The sequence below is a fragment of the Amblyomma americanum genome, chromosome 1, assembly GCF_052857255.1.
Source record: "Amblyomma americanum isolate KBUSLIRL-KWMA chromosome 1, ASM5285725v1, whole genome shotgun sequence".
Classification (NCBI taxonomy): Eukaryota; Metazoa; Arthropoda; class Arachnida; order Ixodida; family Ixodidae; genus Amblyomma; species Amblyomma americanum.
In genome coordinates this window covers 546,112,607-546,136,006 of record NC_135497.1, presented here as the reverse complement: position 1 = coordinate 546,136,006, position 23,400 = coordinate 546,112,607, and the positions used below count along the sequence as shown (strand labels likewise).

General features: G+C 45.9%; 1 protein-coding gene and 1 long non-coding RNA gene across 2 annotated transcripts in view; both read left to right on the top strand.

The window, feature by feature from the left end:
- LOC144108020 (uncharacterized) overlaps positions 1 to 23,400 on the top strand; it is a 54,722-nt gene that overhangs the window by 5,661 nt on the left and 25,661 nt on the right. The gene's annotated exons all lie outside the window — the stretch shown is intronic.
- On the top strand, positions 270 to 23,331 carry LOC144112737 (uncharacterized). The gene is made up of 4 exons (XM_077645586.1): positions 270 to 382; positions 446 to 545; positions 18,124 to 18,355; positions 23,181 to 23,331. Exons 1-4 carry the CDS (start codon positions 270 to 272, stop codon positions 23,309 to 23,311), a joined length of 576 nt encoding a protein of 191 aa, XP_077501712.1. The 3' UTR covers positions 23,312 to 23,331.

Genomic DNA, 23,400 nt, shown 5'->3' with positions numbered 1-23,400 from the left:
AAAATCCACTTGTTAATAATTTGCGGCCAAGCCCTCAATCCTGCTCTCAATGTCTGAGTCATAGCCATTATAGCCTAGGCATAGCGATAGCCGTTTTCGTTTTCTTCCCGTGAGGCTTGTAGCTATATAAAAACGTTGGCTTGTAGTCACGACGTTTGCTGCGTTAGCGTTTTCGGGTCCTCAGAACTGATGCGCATAGTCGTGGAATGGCTCACGGAGGCTTCGTGGGACGTATACAAGATCGGTGAGCTTGGGATATCCGTGTGAGCATGCGTCTTATGGCCGACACGAACGCCATAAAGGAGCTGTGGAACAGTCACGTCCCCATGAATTTGGAGTATGGAGAGCCTCCTGAAATGGCCAAGCTGCTTGACTGTGGTGAGTATGATTATAACCACACTACTCCTTTGTACAGTTCGCGACCGTGGGCATGCTTTGTTTGCAGGCACACAGCGAAGATGCAGAGGCGGCGCGCAAAAATCTCTCAACCCGGTACTGCATCCTCCAGTAGCGCTGGGGACTCCTCTGCCGAATCGCCTCAAGGGGTAAGTCCTCAAAATATTATCGTAATTTATTACAGGCAAGTCTCTCCCCTCCCCACTTTGCTCTGGATTGTAGGCGCTTCGAGGCAGTGCAAGTTACTTCGGTTGGCAGTGACTGGCATCGTTATAAAATCGCTTTGGTGCAAATTTTGACGAGAACGTAGGCATAATTAAACACCACATAAGCACGGACTATAAAACTTTATTGCCCCTTATTTTATACGGTGTATTATTTTCTTGTAGTCGTTGCTTGTGATGATTTACTGGTCAGTGTGCCCTGACGCGTTTGAGGCCAATTCAAGAAGCACCTTGCTAATTGCGACCTTGTTACTTGCTACTACGAAAGTATAAAGATGATTTGGGTCCATTGAGAGATTTAATTTCAATTGAAACGCCTTGCCGCATTCGTAGTGACGTATGCAACGTGCCGGAAAAAGTGCTCACCCTTTGACAATGGTATAAAATAGCCAGAAAAATTAGATTTTACACCTTTCATTTTTTTATCATGAACATGCGAGCGTCGACTGACCGGTGCAACGGTGTCGAGGTGAAGCAGAGCGGAAAACGGGAGAGGGAACGGGCATGCGCACTGACCGTGTCTCTGTAGCTAGCGTCGTGTGCTTTGCTGTTCTGTTTCGTGCGGACCAACACCTGCGAAGCAAGTCTTATGGCCGAGTTCTGAGAGTGCTGTTCGTTTCGTGTTCTATCTGCTACGGGTTTGCAGCTGTGGACTGTTGCAAACGCGTAGCGTTCCAAGCACGACTGTACAGGCCCCGGTTGTATTTTCGGGTAGCGTGTCGACAGCATTTTCTTCAACGAAAGTAACACGGCAAAGTCAAGGTTACTCTTCAATCAGCTTTTCATATGTAATGATTGCAACTGGTTTCTTGGGCATGCTAGGCAGTTCCCAAATGTACGCTCTTTTCAGAATCACCCATGCTATATGCAGCGGATAAAAATAATTGCTCGCAGCTTCTTGGGCCTCCGATGCATAAAATCCGATGGTGCGCAGGGGTTGCTTCGCGCTAATGAGAACACCCTAGCAGACGAAGCTTACTCCAGCAGCAGGAATTGTGGGCGTGCCCTTGCGCTCGCAGGCTTTCTCCTCTCCTTCTCCCGCCACAGCAGCGCCGAGAAGTCGTCGCTCGCGCGTTCAGGTTAAAAAATTGGAAGGGTGTACATTTTTGGCCGGGCATGCTATTTTCTATCACAAGTGAGAAATAGGTGAACAAAGTAAGACGAAATTTGCACGTTCAAGCATGTACAGTCCGAGTCACCCACGTGTAGAACACTCGAGCAGTGCGCACTGTCCAACAAATGCTGAAATGAAACTCCTCCTTTCTGGGCAAAGTGATTGTGTGCGCCTTGCTTGCAGGTCTACGTGGCAGTACTTCCGCGTCAGTATTGCTTCCAAAGCCTAGTAGCTAGGTAGCAGAACCTAGTAGCAGCAACAGGTCATAGTACAATGAAGGGGCCAGTTGGTACGGCATTTCTTCATTACTTGAAACTGCTGGGCGCCGACAAACGAAAAGAACAGGACGTAGCACAAGTTACGAAGAGATACATTACCAACTAGCCTCTTTTCTAACATTGATGACGTTAAACTTGAGGCGTTAAAAAAGAAAGTCGGTATTAGAAAACAAAATTTTAATAGTGAAGTCCAATCTAAAGTCTTCAGGTAACGTATTTTTTGTGCTAATTGTAAATACATCGTTTAATTCCATGTAAAACAAATTCCTGTGCGATGAATATTATGATATGCATTTTTTCTCGAAAGCTTTTAAAACTTTTTTTGGGTGTAACTTGCTGAAATGCATGAAGTGGTTTCTCTGGAGATCAAGAAATTCAATAACGGTCAAATTATGTGTCTGGCTGCAGCAGAACTTGTGTTATAGGGTGTTCAAGTTGCGACTTCAGAAATGGGAAGAAAAATTTGTATTTTTGTTTCTGGAGCGGCAGCTTCGGAATCGAATAATTAGAGTTCTATGGTAGGCATATTAATAATATTACCCTCATTGAATTCCATGATGTCCCGAAAAAGCAACTGCATGCATTTTAGCAAGTTCCTTGCCAGAAATTTTCATAAATGCTCTCGACATAAAGTTACATAACATATTACATAAAATCACAAGCGCTAGTTTCACATAAAATTAAATGCTAGGCCAGGTTCTCTATAGTTGTACTAGTAACGATTTCTTGTACATTTTTCTATAAAGTCAGAAGATGCGTTCTTGTCATCAGGTCGGTCACGTTGCTCGTACACCTGCTTATCAGCGTGTGCGTGCGCCTTTAATTTGTTGTTTTCTGTTGTGGCACACTTATGTTTGGTTTCGCTTGCCTGATAAATGAACGTTCCACTCCAAAAGGCTGTGCGATTTAGACTAGGCCATATATGCTTTTAATTTGTACTCTGTGTGTTTGCTGTTATATTCCGACTCATTAAAGATAGTGAAGTGCCTGAAAAAAATAACCCACAGAGTGGAGTCCACAGCATCTGCTCGCACCACTGCTGCAGCTGAGATGGTAAACTACTGCTTTTCTGGTGACCATGGGAATAGTTCTAGACCGAAGGCTTAAAGCTCATTTGAAGACTAACTACAGATCACAAACTATCGTTGTGCTCTTTTATTCCATTAAATTTTTTTGTGTCGTAATTGTAGCTATGAGTGCAAGAACTGAAGATGTCCCGAGCACTGCATTATTGTGGTCCCCATTTAGCAGTTATGCTCTACGTAATTGCTGCATGATCATTGGATTTTTCATACTTGTGAGCAGTTTAAAAAGACAATATGTCAGAGTGACAGAGCATTGACACCTCGTGTTCCCGGGTTGCACAAGAATACGAGCTTATTCTCATTTATGCAATAGAGGCTTGTACCCAGCTTACTTAAGAAGCCCTCTACCTGTATTACGTGGTATATTTTGTTAAGGGGCTGTGATTAATTGAATACATTAGAAAAAGCATTTAATTTGCAGCCTGTCCTCAGGAAGGGGCTGTAGGCGAAAGGATAAGGAGTACCAAACTTTTTGATACATTGTTTTGCTTTGTAATTTTGTATATACCATTGCCATATAATTAAGAGGTCTCAAACCCCTGCAAACTCCAGGATGTGCAGTATTCTGGGCCTAAAAATTTCAGCCTCTCGCCTGGTCAGGTGCAACTCCTTCGGTTTTAACTGTAACAATTCTTTGACTCCCGGTTATTCCTGCTTGCGTAAGCAGTTCGCTTTTGTGATAATTAAATGGAAACATTGAAGTATATAAACTCGCGAAGCAAAACAAAATTTCTAGGTTAGAAGCGGCCCTCCACACCAGAACTTTTGACTTGTACGCTTCGATATATTATGCCTGAAATTGCTTTTACCTATGTGTGCTTGCTTTTTCATCTATTATTCTTTCCATTGGGACCCTTCTCTTTCGACCTACTTACCCAAGGAGACAAGTGTGCCAGTGCAGCCCCATAATGAGAGCAGTTTGAGATGGGTCAACACATGAATGAAATTAGTTTACACCCACTAAATAACTTATAATTCAATTTCAGCAGTCGAATGGTCGCCGTGACGTCGCAATCGACTAAGAAGGACGTTCAAGCTTCATGTGCGATACAAAAACTGCAATATGTTCGTTGCTTTGTTGTTTTCATTTATACTAGTCCGCGCAACAGCCGGCCGGGGAACGTATCAACAAATAAGCTACTGCATTTCTGTTTATGTCTCACGTGACTTCAACACTGAGTCAACTTGTCTTTGATGTCACAACCAGCAGTCGGCTGCTGAAACTAGAACAAAACAATGTGAGGAGAAACTGAATTGTAGTCAAAAATTTGCTGTGACAAATTGTATGTGGCAATATTGTTTCTAGACGTTTGAAGATTATTCCAAGGACAGAACGAGCAGAAAATTCTGGCCCTACTCGTTAAAAACAATGATGCTTCAGTAAAACAAGGAGTAAGCACATCTTCAGCCTCTTCAATTAACTTTTAAAAAGGTCATTACAGGCCCATTCAGAGCGAAAATTGCCGTAGTTGGTGGCGTGTCGAAATAATAGGGATTGGTCTACAAGGTTGCGACGTCACAACCACATGACGTGGCACGGGTAATTAAAACACCCCAAAACAATCACACAGTAGAACAGCTGTGATGGCACGACAATTCGTCCTTCGTCTACAAGGTTCTGACATCATTCCACCAATATTACGCAATGCCTCTGACCAAAAGCATTTACGATTAATAGAAGAATTGCGGAGCCGAGACTCGAACCGCTTTTCATTGGGTCGAGACCTCGGCTCGCTACTCTTCGACCACTGAGCAGTGCTCGTTCAGCGGGACAGTTTCGGGGCTATATGTGACCACCTGTCACCGCGTTGTTTACAACGCTGTCCTTGTCGGTGTCTGTGCGAAGAAATGTGCAGAGGATCCCAGGCCGCTGAAGGGACCCAATAACGCTTTCGCGTCGTACCCTTAAGGCGGAGCTTAAGTGCCCTTAGAATTTTCTTGTATGATTTGAAAGCCAGCGTTGCACGTCTTGAAACCTACTTTTAAGTCGAACAAGTTGTCGGTCTACTTGGTGAATTTCTTCTGACGTGGCAACGTTGCGCGAAAAGACATGCACACGAGACAAGCTACTGGAGGAGCGCAAACTGACAACTAATTTTATTCGTTTTAATGCAGCCCTATTTGAGCGGAGCAGCAAACAAACTAGGCATTCACAGTAAAAACCGCCCATATGATGCATTCTGGCAGACCCCAAGGCCGAATCTTTCCGTATCTTATCGAGAAAGGCTATTTCACTGTTATGCAGCTCGACAGAAGAGTCGCTGATGCAGTCACGCCCATTCTTATTTATGATATAGGCATCCATCAGTTCTAGTGCGATAGTGTTGGGGCTCTTGAAAATAATTCTGATGTTACTCAGCAGTGGTCTGAAACCCTGACAAGTCAGGCAGTGTTTGGGCAAGTTAGAACCCCCCCCCCCCCCCCTCCCCCGTCGACAACGATAGGCCATGCATCAGTGCGCGATCGTTAACGCTGCTTCCAGTCTGGCTTACGTACTTCTTACACAGGTAGTGGTATCTTGTACAAGACACCGATGGCGCATTCCTCAAAGGGCCGAACGTGCTTCTTGCGACAACCACTTTTCTTTGCTGCTTGTTTGGTGATGCGAGGGCACAGCTTTGCAAGTTTTAACGCTGCAGTAAGCACCATTGGCTCTTTTACTTGCCCGCCGCATTCTTAAGTTTGTGAAACACCTTATGCACATACGGCATCACTGTCGGCCTTTCTTTGTTTTTCTTCCTTTGTCGCGTTTTTCTTTTCATTGTTTGCAGTAGTGCCTCAGCCAAATCCGTCACGATCGCACAGAGGAGTCCGGATAAGATAAGCCTGCGCACCTGTACATTAATGCTTTCCTGAATTTTGTGTGTACACGACTAGATGAGAGCAGAATCCAGGCAGTGAGTAGCAATCCGCGCTCTTGACAACATTGAGTGCGCCGAAGTATGGGGTAACACATGTTTCTGGGCTCTGGGATGATACAGCCAACATACATTACCGTTTGAAAATTTCATGCGGATGTCTAAAAACTGCCGGGTGTCCTCAGACGGCATTTCATGAGTAAAGGTTAAACCTTCACCATGTTGCATAAACTGAACGAAAAGCTGTTTCAACATATCCTGGCACGTTATAGCATGGTTTTTGCCCAAAACCACTACCAAAATATCTATGTACCTCATGACCTTTAAAACCTTACTGCCACCTTGGGCAGCGGCCAGTGAACAGTCAACATGAGGTAAAACATGTTGCTTAATACAGCTGCTATACTGACCGTATGCATAAGTCACGACGTTGCAGATAATGGTATTTGTCAAATAAGTTAAAAGTGGTGCTGAGGTAAAATGCAATAAGATTCGGAAAACCATATAAGGACATGCCTGCATATTTCCGGAGTGACACTTCTTTGTGTTCTTCCACACATGCCCTTACCAATGAGAACAACACAGCCTTCTTTTCTTTACAGAATAGAAAAGGTGTTCGACATTCACCGAAAACACAAACCAAATTGTCTGGCACTCGAGGTACTCCGTGACATCTTTTGAACTTTTCGCGAAGAAAGGGTTTGTTACTCTCAGTTTTTTCAATTGTTTATAATGTAACTGGCTAACACATGTTAACTGGCGCATAGACACAGACACGGACAGATACAGGTGGGACAGGACACAAGCCAATCCAATCCCACCTCTCTCTGTCCGTGTCTGTATATGCGCTAGTTAACATGGGTGATAAACACAACTAGCCCAGTTGACAGCCTTAACTTACTAACATTCATCTGCCAAGACCCCTCTTCCCTAACCATTGTACGAAACGGTATGTCCGTTTTATGAGTTTTTGCTGTAAAGAAAATACACTTAACGAGTTCGATTTGCGCTTGCGGATCGCCATTACCAGTTGTGAAAGGCACAGGTCCCTGCACAACCTCGATGTGTTGCTCTTAGTAGCAGCGCTACTTACCTGGTTGAAATTCTTCCTTAGTGCTTGTACTGCCTTGCCATTGTAGACACCCATAGGCGAAATGAAAAATCATATATTCTTGTCGGCCTGCATCAGGCGTAGGTCGTTGTGCCTGAAGAACCGAGCCGCAGCTCCTATTTCTAGTTGCATCCTTGCTGAAGAGGGCTTCCCACCCGACCTTCACAGAGCATCCATTCCTTGTAAGCGGCACCTCCGCTAATTCTCCCCATCTGTTTTTCTGGCCATTCCTCGGTTCACCGCCAGCAATTCATGGGCTTCTGCTGAAGCTTCATAACTGAATTTAGGTCCGTTCTTCAGTATACTGCTAATCTTATTCGCGACACGCATGTCACCAAACACTATCAGGCCGGGATTGGTGGGATGAACACCCTTGCTCTTTCCCGTAAGCATCAACAGCTGGCTAACGGCATTGTTCCATCACCTCTCTGCAATCTGTGCGGCGAGGCGCCTATGCACACGTAACATGTGTTCGGCGCGCCAACCCCGGTTTTAGGCGTAACAAAACATGTAATCAATCCTGGAAGAGCCGAGCTTGCCTCCACATCTCAGATCTCATGACCCTACACCCTCGCTTGACATGTCCAGTGAATTGCTGCACACTTCCTAAAAGGGCTATAGGCATGTGCCTCAGCAGCGAAGGAACGAGTCAGCTGACTCGGATCTAGGGCAGAGCATAAGTGATGGTGATGATGTCATCCGGCTTAAAGGCATATATCCACGGCGGAGAATTGGCAGCCGTGGCTTACACACCCAGGCGTCGTCTTTATATTCTTCTTCGTGCGGGCGCACGTTGGCTGTGCTCTAGGAGCAGCCAAAAGATGGCGCTACAGGTCCCCCGCCTAGACTTGAAGTCGGAACTGAACTGATGGCTGGCAGCGTAGGAGGGGAAACGGGGAGTCGGAGGCGGCGGACAGGGGCCTGCCGATGTCAGGCGACACTGTGAGGCACTCAGTCGTGGTCTCCAGGTACGCCTGCTGAAGGCTGCCCAAACTGAGCGTCTCTTCACAGCTATACTGAAGGAGGGTGGCAGTATTAGGGTACGGCGGAGAACGTGAAATGGTCCGTCGTAAGGCGGGTTCGTGGTGCCCGGACAGCGTTGCGGCGAACGAAAACGTGTGGAAATGAGATCCGGGTGAACGAAGATGGTGTTGCGGCGGGAAGGAATAGGCGGAATGGTCCAGAGTCATTTAAGTCAGTCCACGAGACGCTGCAGGTGTTCTTGCGGCTGGGCTTGTGGCTGCGCTGATGAGGAGAAATCTCCAGTGAGACGCAGGGAAGTACCGTACACCAGCTCTGCTGGAGAGCACTGCAGGTGTGCTTGGAGGACGACCCTTAAACCAAGTAGGACAAGAGGCAAGGCGTCAAGCCAGCTGGCGCAGCGGAGACAGGGAGCTAGGACGGCCTAGAGTTAGGGGTGAAGGCATACCACCATGCCGTTGCGCATGGGTGACAGGCAGTGGCGCAAATAATGACAGTAAGAGAAACAAACTGGGTGGAGTGAAATTGGCGCCCACGGTCTGTTGTCGCGGTGTCAGGACAACGAAAGAGATACACCCACGTAGAAATGAAGGCGCAGGAATCAGTTTAAGCGGAGATGTCAGTAATGGGAACAGCCTCCGGCCAGCGTGTGAGACGGTCGACCATGGTGAGTAGTTAACGATAACCTTCGGACACGGGTAGATGACGAACGATGTCGAGATGAAGAAGGTGGAAACGATGGCCTGGTGGAAAAAATGCCTGAGGAGGCGCCTTGGTATTACAGAAGACCTTTGTTGCCTGGCGGGACAGATATGTGGGCGTCCACGCGCCCACATCGCCGTTAATACCGGGCCAGACATAGCGCACGGCGAGAAGGCGCTGAATAGCCCGAAAGCCTGGACGACAGAAGTTGTGTAGCAAGTGGAAAATGGTGAGACGTAGTGAAGCGGGAACAAAATGGCGGGAAAGGTCTGCTGAGAGATCGCACCACAAAGGTTCAGGCGAGCACGGATGGGGCACAAGCCGCAGTTGGAGAGAACGGGGGCTCTCGCGAAAAGCTTTAAGCTCGCTGCCATTCTGCTGTGCGAACGAGAATGCGGCCCAGTAGACGGCTAAAGATGGAGTCAACAACAGCTATACGAGAAAGGGCATCAGCGGCGCTGTTATCGGCACCCTTCACGTGCCGGATGTCGGTAGTAAATTGCGAAATGTAAGCGAGATGGCGGAGTTCGCGGAACACTTACTTTGTTGAGTTGGTTCGGAAAATGTACGCCAGTTGGTGTTATCGGTCAGCATGTGAAACTGGCATCCTTCCAGACAATTTCCTAAGTACTGTGCCGCAGCTTAGATGGCTAGTAGCTCGCGGCTGAAGACACTGCTGCGCGTCTCAGCAGAAAGTAGCCTCCAAGAGTAAAAGGACAAAGGCCGCCACTCGAAGTTAACGCAATGCTGTAAGACGGCTCCGACGACCACGCTGAAGGCATCCACCATCAGCCTAGTAGGGGCGTTGCTGCACGCATGGATCAGAAGAACAGCGTTCGCGACAACTTTCTTGGCAGCAGTAAAGGTGGCCTGGGCTCATGATGTGCAGGAAATGGCAGATGACGGGCCAGCAGTTCACCGAATGAGGTCGGTGTGTGGGCGATGCAGCTGTGCGCAGTGCGGTACAAAGCACCGGGAAAATTCACCAGCCCAGGAATTGGCGTAACTGGCGCAGTGTAGTAGGTTGGGATAACCCTTGATGGTCTTGATGTGGGACGAGAGAGGGCGGATACTATGCGGTGATATCTGATGGCCCAAAAACTCGAGCTCAGATAAGCCGAAGACACACTTAGTGACGTTCACGACCAGGCCGTACTGCTGTACGCGTTGGAAGAAGTCACGTAGATGGCGCACGTGGTTTTCAGGCATACAGCTGGCAATGAGGACATCATCGATGTGCGCGAACACAGTTGGGAGGCCCCGCGTAGCCTCAGCGATGAACCGCTGGAACGTGTAAGCCCCGTTGCGGAGCCCAAAAGGCATCCGCACGTAATCTAACAAACCAAAAGGCGCCGTGATGGCGGTCTTAGGAAAGTCGGCGGGCTCCACGGGTACCTGGTAGTACAACTGAACTAGGTCCACTTTGCTAAATATGGCGCAGCCATCTACGCACGATATAAGGTCCTGGATATGAGGCAGCGGATAGCTGCCGTGGACAGTCTTGGCACTCAACGCACGATTGTCCCAGCACGGACGCCAGTCACCGGGATCTCGCTTGGGCACTAGTTGCAGCGGAGAATCCCACGGACTGAACGACGGGCGTATAATGCCACGCTGTCACATGTGGTCTAACTACCGTTTGGATATAGTCAGATGGTCCCCAAACAGGCGGCGTGGTTGAACGGCTGCTGACGGGTCGCGGGTGACGGTTCGGTGTGTCACCGTATGCTTAGGCGGCCGAGTGAGGTTTCATGGCTTGGTTAACTCAGAAAAGGGCCTCAGGATTTGCTTGAAGGAACAGCAAGGTATCAGTGTACGGATGCCGATGGGAGCAATGACGGACAGGAGCCCAGAGATTGAGAGACCAGTCAAACCGTCTGTCAGTCGATAACGCCACACGCTGACGTCCAAATCGTATTATGAGAGGAAATCTGATCCTATGACTGTATGGGGGGTGGGGGGGGGGGTGGACAACGCCAGCGATGACAAGACCTGTCGAAAAGTGCGGCGAAGTGCTAAGTCGAGAGTGAGGGAGCGAAGTTCGTACGCCGCTATGGACGAGGCAATGGAAGCAGAGAGAGACTGCCCCGTTGACTTGGAACGGTCAGCCTTAGTGGGTTAGCCACGCTGATCTCCGCGCCCGTGTCTGTCAGGAACCGGGCGCAAGAGAGCTTATCGGTTCCCATAAAAAGGTGGCCGAGGTGACAAGCGAGATCACACGCCGCCGTTAGTGATCTCGGCGAGCGTTTTTCGACCACGAACACGGACATGTTCACTTCGATGATGATGATGATGATGATAGTGGATTTTTATGGCGCAAGGGCATCTATGGCCAAAGAGCGCATGGCACAAGGTATTTTAGATTTCTCAAGGTGGGGTCAAAGACACATTCCCCAAGCGTTTCGCCCAAAATAAGCCGAGCACCAGACAAGGGGAAAGCTTGTACCCATTGTATCACGGGTGGGTACGTGAGGGCACTGGGGATCGAACCCCGCACCTCCCGAATGCTGGGCGGATGCTCAACCGCATGGCCCCCGCTGCGGTTGCTGCTTACTTCGATGCGTGGTACCGGAATCGCCGGTGATACCAGCAAAAAGACGGAGTGCTGGGGCTACGAGTTTGACGTGCGCGCGAAGGAGAACGGTAGCTGCAACGAGGCGCACGGTTCTTCTGGAGTGGGCGCCGAAGTTTGGTGACTGAGCCGGTGAGATCATCGATGCGGGCTTCCAAGACTCCAAATCGCCGGGCCGACAAGCGGCAAGAGAGTAGTGACGGACGGGGAAGCCACCTGATGAACCAGATCGGCGAGCACAGCCGCCTGTTCGAGGGCGATGTCGCCGGCCACTGCGATGACAAGGCCAATGGTCTCGGGAAGGCGTTGTAGGCAGATATCTCGAAGCAACGCGGCGTGAGTGGGAACTTCGCGCTTATTTAAAAGCGCGTTCCGTCGTCATGATTCTCTCTAGCACCTTGGTCTTGAGGAGTTCATATGGTGTATTTCTCCTGGGTTCGGAGAGAGAGTGCGAGAGCTCTCTGGCGACATCAAGAGGCAGCACGGAGACGAGCTGGTAGTAGCGCGTCGTTTCCGAGGTGCTGTGGCTGTGTTTGAACTGGATCTGGAAAAGACAGACCTGCGTGTTCTGGGGCCAGACAGGTGAAAGCGAAGCCGCAGCGACGAGATGTCCTTCAGGCGCAAGTCCTGTACCGCGGATGGATTTCCCGAATCAGTTATTGTGCTAGTACAGGTCACCACTTGCGGATTTATGCCGCAAGGGCGAATGAACGAGACAGGTGACTCGGTGACTCAGAACAGAACTGCTAGCCGTGGCTTCAGGTTCCACACTCGGGGGCCGTCTATTTTCTTCGTTGTGCGGAAGCGAGTTGGCCGTGCTTTAGGTGCAGCCAAAAGAGGGCGCTACAGGACACTTAGCTCTGTTACCATATAGTTCGGCGCACTCAAAACTTGTCAAGAGGGGGCCTTTACCAAGTCGTGTCCACACAAAATTCATGAAAGCTTTAATGCACAGATAGGCAATCTTATCTCAGCCGGATTTCCCGGTTCGATCATGGTGGCTGTGGCTGAGACACTAATGCAAAAAAATAAAAAAAAATAAATAAAGGAGAATCGCGACAAAGGGCGGCAAAGGAAGACCGACGGTGATGCTCTATGTGCATAAGGTGTCGCACAACCTGAAGAACGCGGCGGGCAAGTAAAAGAGCCAATGGTGCTTACTGCACCATTCAAACTGGAAAAGCTGCGCCGCCGCATCACCAAACTAGGAACAAAGAAAAGTGATCTTGGCAAAAAGCACGCTAGGCCTTTTGAGGGATGAGAAATCGGTGCCATATTCGAGATACCACTAACTTCTGGTAAGAAGTAGGTAGGCCAGACAGGGCGCAACGTTAAAGATCGCGCACGGGTACATGACCTATCGTTATCGACGGGGGAGGGTTTTAATTTGCCCAAACACTGCCTGAACTACCAGGGCTGCAGACCACTGCTAAGTGAGATCAGAATTCTCGTCAAGAGCCCCAACACTATCGCACTCGAACTGATTGATGCCTATATTATAAAGAAGAATGGGCATGACTGTACCAGAGATTCTTCTGTTGAGCTGTATTACAATGAAATAGCCTTTCTTGATAAGATGCTATAGGATTCGGCCTTGGAGTCGGCCAGAATGTATCATATGCACTGTTTTTGACGGCGCATGCCTGGTTTATTTCCTGTTGCCCTCAAATAATGCCGCGTTCTGTGAATAAAACTAGTTGTCAGTTTAGGCACGTTCTGTGCCCTGTCTGGTGAGTTGGTGTTTTTTCGCGTAACTTTTCCATGTCAGAATAAAAAAAAGCTATCTTTCGGCACCCAATTTGAGCATCAGGAAAAGTTTGCATATGTTATGTTTTGCCCTAGCTGTTGCACTGAGTACGGTACTGTTCATGAAAGTTGTGTTCAGAACCAAGTTCGTATCTCCGCCAGCTCTGGGCCGCTCTAGCACCAGGCTTCCTGTACATAGGCGCGTTGGTGCAACGGTGCCAGTTGTGTTTATTCAAGGACATTTTGAGACTGGAGGTACATTTAGTAATCTTGGCTTGCCAGCGAAGCAGCTGAGCCGTTTTTTTTATTTAGTTCTTCCAACCTACGTTTGTCGAGCTTTCAAGGCTGAAGAAATTGTACCAGTGCAGTTTTCCCATGCGACACTTCTCGTTTGAAGGAGGCAGGGCGATCGCCTAAACCCTTTCCCTTTTGAGGTTACCCTCTGATAGTTGGGCGACTTTCTTCCATTTATCCTTTGTTGTATAGTCTGAAGCACAACGACGTTTGCGAGTTAACTTTAGTGTTTCATAATTCGTAAGCAATGGAATGGTGCACTAGCCCAGAGAGTTATCAGCTTGATATGAAAAATTGTGCTCCTTTCTGAGGAACAGCTATTATTTTTGCGGATTGTTGCAGGAATGAGACTATCGGCCAGCACATGTTTTCGGGCGAAATTGTAGCTTTTTGCATATAGAGTGTTACTGTTCTTTTATTTTTAAAAATCCCTGAACGATTATAATCAGTTGTTTGTCCAGAGGTTATTGTTTTCTTCATCCCTTCCGCAATTTGTTTTACACCAATTAGGTATGTCACTGGTTGCCTCATGATCATTATAGGTAGGAATGAACGAGCAGGTTTTTCATACTTTCTTATGTCAGCTCTTGTATTGTGTTGGCGAACACTGGCAGCGGAATATCGGTTGACAAGTCAGAGCTTGATCCACTCCACACCTACCTCTGAGGTGCTGCCGCCAATTTCTAAGGGCCTTGATGAGGGTTGTGCAAACAACTGAGGAAAACAAAGGAAAATCCTGTTTTGCGAAAGGGTGTGCTGTAAGCAAAGAGAGCCTCACGAAAGGAGGCGCTTGACCCAGTACAGATCAATGCTGTGATTGCTAAGCACTCTCCTGACATCTGACAACAACGACAGCACACTTTTATTATTGACCTTCGCTTAAAGGGACACTGAGAACAGCCGCAGTAATATATTGTTCTCAGAAAAATTATTTCTATGGCTCTTTCTCGCTATATTGACGTTGGCCCGACGAAAAAGATGCATTTATCATCCCCAAGAAATTGGGCTTCAAAATCTTCTAGCCAGTCGAATCGAAGTCAAGACGTCGTACCGAAAAGAACGCGTTAAAATCATTGTGAAGTGAATGGCGGTACACCATGACCTCTGCTATCCACCATGCAATTTACGTAAGAGGTGGCCTTTGCTTGCGACTCTTGAATTTCGTGTATTGTTTTTTTTTTCTAGCTTATAAAAGCTCCGCTTCCGCTGAGAATAGTCTTTGTGATTAAAATCGGGAAGCGTATCAATGCAGGCCAATTTCCATTTATCCTCAGTTTCCCTTTAAAGAGGGACGTGTGTTCCAAGTCACGGAAAACGGCCAAAAAATACCTTTTTTAGAACGTTAAATAAGCGTCCATCTTGTTTGTATGTTGTCTCGAAGTTTAATTGCTGAAATATTCCGGAAAGTACTCGAAAAAGAAATTGTTCTTTGAACAGTCCCGACACGCTGCTTATTGAGGAAACGCTCGAAAAATCGGCGTTTTTCTGGTTTTCTACTAGACACCCGACTAGTGAAGCAGATTTCCTTCACAAATGCTTTATCTATTTTGACAAAGTGCAATATATCCTTTCTTGCAGTTACTAGTTTTGTCCTGATGCATAGTATGCTAGCATAATTTGTTATTTAAGGTGTATTTTGAAGACAACTGTCAACCTTAAATGTTAGAAAGTCGAGAACAGAAGCTTCTTTGATTACAGTGAAATTGCTAGGCATATCTTGTTGCAAGAGCCTTCTATAGATGATGCACTGGAAACAGAGTGATGCAGCTGTGGAGAGAAAGCAGTGTGCCAGGCTGCCAGTTGCACCATTGTGCAGCCGAACTATTTGGCGGAATGACGGTTACGAAATGCCAAGAACAGTACAACTGATGCCATTTTTTACTTGACTCCAAAGTATTTTCTCACTCGTAAAAGTTGGCAAGTGTTGCTGGGTTTTGCTGTGATTTACTCTGTAACAGTGATGATGAGCAGGACAAGTAGTCAAGGAATGTGACAGCCTGGTATGGTGCTACATGAGTTCAGTGTCCTAAAGCCTGTCAGGGACACTGTAGTAGAGGGCCCTGGATCAGTTTTAATCCCCTGCGGTTCTTGTCGTGTTCTGAGATTGCACAGTACAAGGGCATCTTCCATTTTGCCTTTATCGAAATGTGGCTGTCATGGCCAGGATTGCATCCTGATTGCAGCCAAGTGCTTTAACCACTGACACAATGTATTATAGAACGCATTGCTTCGGCTTCTGCCTGCATTGGGTCTGATTGGCAGCAGCCATGCATTCCCAGTTTTGGTATTGGAGGCTATAATTCTGTGTGTGCTGTTGGGTGCAGTGACATGTATTATCAGCAGTAAAAGTAAATTGGACCACGAAAATGACTTCAGGGTGTTATTCCATACATTACAAAGGCCATTGTTTAGGGAAATAGCCCAAGATGGAGTTATTTATAAGCAGGATATAATTACTCATTAGTATCTACCAAAGTGCAGCCATACGGCTACAAAGGAAAGCTAACAGCTTCCACGGAAACTTCGTAGTTGAAGAAAAATTCGCCCTGCTCTGGGGCTCGAAGCTAGGACTGCCACTTCAGAGGATAAGTCGCAATACCAAATGAGGTAACATATGGCAAGGTGAGAATGAATTAATTGACAACTCCTTCCCGGTTAGCTCAGTTGGTATGGTGACTGCTCGTGTGAAGCGATGGTCCTGGGAGGAATTCTTCATCTATGAAATTTTTTTGGAAGCTCTTAGCTTTTCTTTGTAGCCGTATGGCTGCACTTTGATGGATGCTAATGATAGTTACCCCCTGATTACATTCTAAAGACCACTGAAAAAAGAATTCGGAAATCACAATTTGCAAATTAAATTAATCTACCCACAGAATTCTAAATAAAACAAGCCGAAAATGCGTTTTGGTCGCTAAGTACCAACGCCGGGCACTGCCAATCACAGCTGTTTTGGTCACTAAAACTTGTGTGCCGTTGTTACTTTGCAAGGGCTGACCACAGCTATGCCTTTTGACTGTTGCTGCTGTGCGTACACACATCTGACATTGCAGGTTGGGCTGGTTGGCTAAAGGCCGAGGCCACAGCAGAGCTCTCTTGATGCCTGCTTCTAATCCTTTGGCTGCTGGCGGGGTTGGAAACCTACCAAAGTTGGATAAAACTTAAAGGAGTTGTATTTGACTAGTTTTCGTGCCCTTCAACTTTAGTAAACATGTTCACCACAGGGAATTCATCAGTGCTCAATGAATAATTAGTATTTGAAATTTTTTCCCTCACTTTCTGTTTTGGTTCCAGTGTATCGTTGCAACATCACAAATGGGTGCGAGGTCACGTGAGGCTTATGAAACCTGCAATATAACCACTGCTTTATCGATTTAACTCATTCACTCTCAAGGAGTAACGGAATGGATTCCAAGAGCAGGTAAACGTAACAGGGGGTAGCCAAAAGTTATATGGGCGGATGAGATTAAGAAGTTAGTAGGAATAGGATGGCAGCAGCTGGCACAGGGCAGGGTTAATTAGAGATATATAAGAGAGGCCTTTGCTCTGCGGTGGGCATAGTCAGGCTGGAGATGATGACCTTAAGCTAAACTGCTCCAGAAGCCGGAATGGCAGCAAGTGAACAAAGAGCGATTGTTTAGCAACTGCATTTTTTTTTACATTATATCCTACTATAGCTGTTCTCATACACGTCTCCATCACACTTTCTGTTGACATTTTTGGTCATGGAATTCATTGATTGGCTTGGCTTATTATATATATATATATATATATATATATATATATATATATATATATATATATATATTCTCACTATTGCTTGCCTGAACAACAATGCCCATCTAAGCTATAGTTTAAAGTAGAATATTTGTTTTTTTTTCATGTATAGGGAGTGTGCGATCTCAATGCACGTTAAAGAACCCCGGGTGGTCAAGATTTTCAGAGCCCCTCACTACGGCGTCCCTCATCGCCTGAGTCGCTTTGGGACGTTAAACCCCGATAAACCATAAACCAAACCATGTACATATAAGGCTTACTGTACTCATAGACGTTTTATTTTTTATTCATTCCCCTGGTGTAAAGTGATCTAGTCATCTAGTCTCCTAGTTTTATTGCCCCCTCATGGCTCTCTGTTGAAAATCGCCGCTATGTTTTGGCGTGATCAGCCTGAGACCAGTGTTTGGGAAGCAGATTAAAAAATTACGAGTTTAGTGATCTCCCTGGGTGTTAAAGCATTGCCAAGGACCCCATACTATCAATACAAAAATGCAAATCATGTTAGATCTGTATTCCAGGGCCCCTATGAGCTGCATGCAAACTACAGAGTGCTACAAACATGGTCCACCATGCTTAGCCTCTACCAACAGGGTAAACCATTACTCCTGTGCCAAGTTTCAAGAAATGCTTGAATTCACTTCTGTGGTCCATGTACGTTTTGTGCTGATGGCACCTGAAGTGCAGTACTTTTAGTGGGTTTTTTATTTAGCCGTGCTTTTATAGTGCCCATTTCTGCATTTAAAATTCTATGGCGTGCAAAAAATGTCCAAATTGTGGCAGTGTAAACGCAACATTTCTTGTCCCTTTTGTTAGATATTTAGGTAGTTGGCTAAAGAGAGACAAAAGAAATCTGACGCTTGACCTTATTGCAAAGTGCATTCAAGTAGGAAGCTTGAAAGTTACGCAGCCCCAATAACATTTTTGAGTCAGGAACCTAGAGGGTATTTTTTGTAAATGAGTTTTAAACAAAATCTTCGATGACATGCAGGGTGACGACTTGGAATATATTGGCGGCTGCCTGGTTGAAAAATTTGTGTTGAAGATGCTGGATGTAGGCCTCCCTCGTAAGACTGCCAGCACTTATGCACGAGAGCTGCTCAGACAGGTGTTTGACCCAGCGGAGTTGGTGAACAAGTCGATAACAGGAAGGCAGTCCAATGCACACAAAAGGAAGGATGCTAAACCCCAATTGGACCCTTTTCGGGTGAACGCGGTGATAAGTAAGTATTCTTGCAGTTTTGCATATTTGTAGAGCTTATGGCTGGAATGAGACAGATATGTTGCATGAAACTTCAGCACTGTGTCCAATGTAGTCGTGCAGCGGGCTGCATAGGTTTCCGACTCAAACCTGCCCCCAGTACATGCCCAGGGACTTCGGTCTTCAACTCAACAAAAAAAAAAGTTGCCATTAACCACCTCTCTGCAGTGCGCCAGCATGACTAACAGCCTAACCCTCCTCCCCCACGCCTTTCGCATCACAGTTGTCGTTCCTTTGACCCCCTCCTCCCCTCCATAATTAAAAGACGCTAGCTACTGCCCTCAGTCACCCCTGATGAAGGAGCCAAGTCGGCTCCGAAACGTTGGGTTAAAGTTAAAATTTTTGGTTGGAGATGTACAGTTTATTACAAGTCCTCAAACCCAACCAGAGAGGCAAAGCTGTCAAAATGTTTAGTTTTTGTTAGATTTGCGTCTTTACACTTGCAAAATCTTTTTTAACACAGCGCAGCTCCGTAGCCAAGCATTCGTGAGCTTCGTCTTCGTCAGCTTCGTCTTCCGTCGCCTTTCTCTCCTTCTGGGGCATTGGCCGCTAGGGCATCAAACCCAAATTGTCTGTCTTACAATACTAATTGCACACAGTATCCAGTAGTGGATGCTGTAGCGAGAACATGTCTTTTCCTAGAAAAAACGATTATAAAATCATCGTGGCATAGGTAGCGTTTCCATGCACAGCACTATTTTGCAACTCCTCAATCATTTACGAATAATGATGTACTGTATAAGCCATGGTGAATACATTTTGCCCACCAAAATTACAGATCAGAATTAGTGTGACTGGCTTATTTCCATTTTGTTGTGGAAGTTACTGCTTCCAAGAAACTAAAAACACCACAAGCGTCCAGTGATGCTGTATAAGTCACGCCTTCAAATTTGCATAATGGATAAGCATTGAAGTGATTAAAAAGAGTGCCAACTTTCATTGGTATATATAAAAGGAAAGCATAAGGAATGATTTCTTGAATCTGAAGTTTATTTAAATTTAAGACATCCGATCCATAACTTTCTTAAAATTTGTACAGCGAGTCTCTGTAAGGAGACCAAAAGTAACAGGAAAAAAAACGTTATGAAAGCTCTAACCTGTAGCTTCTCAAGTATTGGCAATGGAGAATAAATTAAGGTTCGAAAGCAGCGAATATGCAGTCTGCTACTCTATATGTTCTCTAAATGCCAAAACAGGCCTCTGTCAAGAAAGTGCACCTAATGATGTTCATTGTACTAACACCTATTTGATGTAAATGCAGCTAGTTCATCTTAGAACAGGATGTGGAAGTGCAAAACATCATTTAAATTCCAGTGTATCTTTAAAACTCGACAATATGTGCTGGCTGGAGTAACTGCGGTAAGCACATATTATGGTGTTTAAAAATACATGGGCTTTTAAATAGGCTTTTACACTTCCACATTCTATTCCAATATCTGCTTGTGATTTGTTCACTAATGAAAACCTCATAGGTGCAATGCAACGTGGTCAGAAAATTGCTTTGAACACTTCTTTACATGCATTCCTATGTGCTGCACCACTGTTCCCTGTTACTTAACATATAGGTGTTGGTCTAATAAATGTGATTAGGTGTACTCTCTCTTGACTGAAAAAGTCTGTCTTGGCATTTAGAGATAATGTAGAGTAGTGGACGACATAGTCACAGCTTTTCAACCTTAATTTAGGTTCCTTTGCCGATGCTCCATAAGCTACAGGTTCAAGCTTTGATTACAATTTTGAAAACCAAAATAATGCAACATTCTTTTCCCCTGTTCTTTCTTGGTCTCCTTCAGGAATGTTAAGAAAAAATTTGGATGGGATGCTTATTTTTGTTTTTGAAAAAGGCTGTATTTAAAGATACCGGATTTGGGACATTATTTCCTATGCTTTCCTTTTATATGTAAAAGTGAAAGTTGGTACTTCTTTGAATCACCTAATTGCTTATTCATCTGCAAAGTTGAAAATGTGATATACAGTTGCTGAAGAAAAAATTCTTAAATATGCAGTATAAACGCATGTAAGGGCCGCACCCCTGTATGGGCCGCACAGTGTTTTCTAGAAGGAAATAATAGAAAAAAATAATATCTTTGTAAGAGCCGCACCCATACTTTCCATACGACCCATGTGTGAATAGCCTTCGAAATGCACGCGCCGTGACCGCCGCGATCAGCTTCGGCTGCGAGCAACGGCCCACTTCATTGCGGAGGCAACGCATGCGGACAGGAGCTTCCAGGTGCCGCCCATGGATGGCACCAGAGGCCGCGGCTCATCATCATCATCAACTTTTTCCTCCGCCGCGAGCTCCCGCTATTCATATCGGCATCAGCTCTAGCGTTTTGTTGCTGTCAGAGGCACAGGTGTTAGTTGCAGCTTTCGCGTGCTGCTGCGGAGCGTTGTAGTTTTAGCAGTTTTAGCACGATAAGGCAAGCACCTTAATAGCTACACGGCTGGGAGTTTGCTATCGAACACGGCAAGCGTGCGGCGGACAGGAAATTCGACGTAGCCGAGAAGTGCGTCTGACGATGGTGCAACCAAAAGGATGCATTGAGGAACACAAGCTGCAACAAGCGCGCTTTCTGATGCAAGCCATGCAAGTTTCCTGAACTGGAAGAAGTGCTGCTCTGCTAAGTGATGGAAGCGCGCAAAACGGCTACGCATAGACAGCGGACGTGCTGCCGAACTTCTTGTGGGATGAGCGTGCACCGGCCAGCTCGCAGTGGGAATACACCGCGAGTGGCAATTGAACGTAGAATAAATGCTGCTGATTTCCTCATTGGTGTGTTTTTACTTAAAAAATTTTTTTTTCGTAAATCGCGTGTATGGGCCGCACCCCGAAAATTGGCCCTCAAATCTGGAAAAAAAAGTGCGGCCCTTACACGCGTTTATATGGTAGCATAACTGGAGACTTGTTTTTTGGAATTTCTTCTAGGAAGCAGTAATACCTCACAGCGTTGGAAATAAGCTTCTAGTATTTACTCACCTCTAATTTTGTTGGGCATAATGTATTCGTCATGGCTTGTATATGGTTCACGTCATTTAGAAGTTTCAAAATCTTACTCTGCATGTAAATGCTGCCTCTGCCACGACGACATTCATAATCTTTTTCTCCTGATATAGGTGCAGTCTCACAAATCTTGGCCTATCTGGCTTGCCTCCCAGGATCGCCTAAATGCCCCTCCTAAAGGCTGTTTCAATAAGTGTCGCACCACCACAAAGCATTCATATTGGACCATTGAATACTGTGCTCAATTATACGAGGCGTGTCAGGGAAGGTGATCACTGATTTTTAGAAATAGGGTTTTTGAGGTAAAGGGAAGCTATTTGCAGCATAGTAATTGCAGTGCTGGTGGCCGTCAAAAAACAGGTGAATCATGGTAACTAGTAAAGTTTTTAATTTAATTCTGATAGTTAACTTTTTAACTATTATCGATAGGCGGCCGCTTGCATTTAGGGATTTGTAGCCGACCTTTAGTAATAACCACATCTGTTTTTAGAATTTCGAAAATGGGAATTTGCTTGCCGCTACGCGGCAAGATATTCTGGGATTTCGCGGCGCGTGAAATCGAAACCGCGTGGCCGATGCAGGCATACAGCTGCACCCACAAGCTCGTGTCACTCAAGGGGGCTGTCACGTGGCTATCACTCTTGTCATGCATCGGCAAAGCGTATGCTCGCTGCGGGTGCCTTCGGAGCACCTTATTACTTTTCATTGGCGCAGCGCCAGCACACACGTGCATTGTCACGGTGTTCCATCCTGGGCGGGACAGTGCAGACCACATGACAAAGTGACGCGATTTGATTGACATCGCTTTTAGCTCTGCCGCCGGTGCACGGTTTTCGAATGGTGCCAGAAATGGCCCAAAATAGTTGAGCCAGAGCGGCGAGGGTAATCGCATTTTCGAAATTTTAAAACCTGCTATGGTTATTACTAGTGGCCGGATACAAATCACTAATTGCAAGCGGGTGGCAATCAGCAATTAATACAAAAGTTAATTATCAGAATTTAATTAGGAACTTTACTAATTAACATGATTTGCTTATTTTTTGACTTCCGCCAAAACTGATATTAATATGCCGCAAAAAGCTTCCCTTTACCTCAAAAACCATATTTTTAAAAATGAGTGATCTCCTTCCCTGAAACACCTGGCATATAGAATAGCCAAGCAAATTAAAAATATAAAATATTTAGGTAGTTTTGATCTCTTATGGAATCAGCCATGAACATTTTGCATTGTGGATACAGTGCATAGAAAAGAGCACGTATTTTTCTACCACAAAATATTTTACAGGGATTTACCCTTTGGGCAATGTGAATTTCAGCAAGAGCTTAAATGTGAAATGCTGATGCCAACTGGAGTGTTTAGTAGCTATGGGCATGCGAGCTGAGTGAGGGATGTGTGTTGCCTCTAATCAGCTATGCTCAGAATGGTGCCAAGGGTAAAGTGTAGAATCCCTTTTGTTGACAGTGTTGCAGTAGCCAGGAGGGGGTAAGTGGACAGTGCTGATGGCGCGGTTTTGTTTAATGAGCCATATTAAATAGAGCCGGCACTGTACAAGCTAACAGGCAGTTTTATCTGAATATCATATTACAGCGCAGCTGGATCATTTGCAACAGAATGTGATGGCGTGGGGTTCAGATAGGCCTGCAGGTAAAATCTGTCTACCTGTATACTTGGGATTCAGGTTAGGTGAATGTGCTTTAATGGGCACCTGAGTTGTGCTGTAAAGATGCGTATTAGTTATCAAATCCTAATATTGCCATGCAAGTTATTTTTTTGTGTTTTCAGAGTACACATGCAAGAAATTTGGCTTGATCAGAGAGGCGCCCATTCGCCAGTCATTGTCATCAATTCTGAATAAGCACAAGGCAGAAGTGGAAGACTTAAATGGAGGAGCAGCAGGAGATGGCGGCAAATAAAGTTATGTGATTTACACTTTCCAATAGCTGTTATACTTTTAACAAAGCACTAATGCTGTCATGGAAAGGCAAGACATCACACTTTTGAA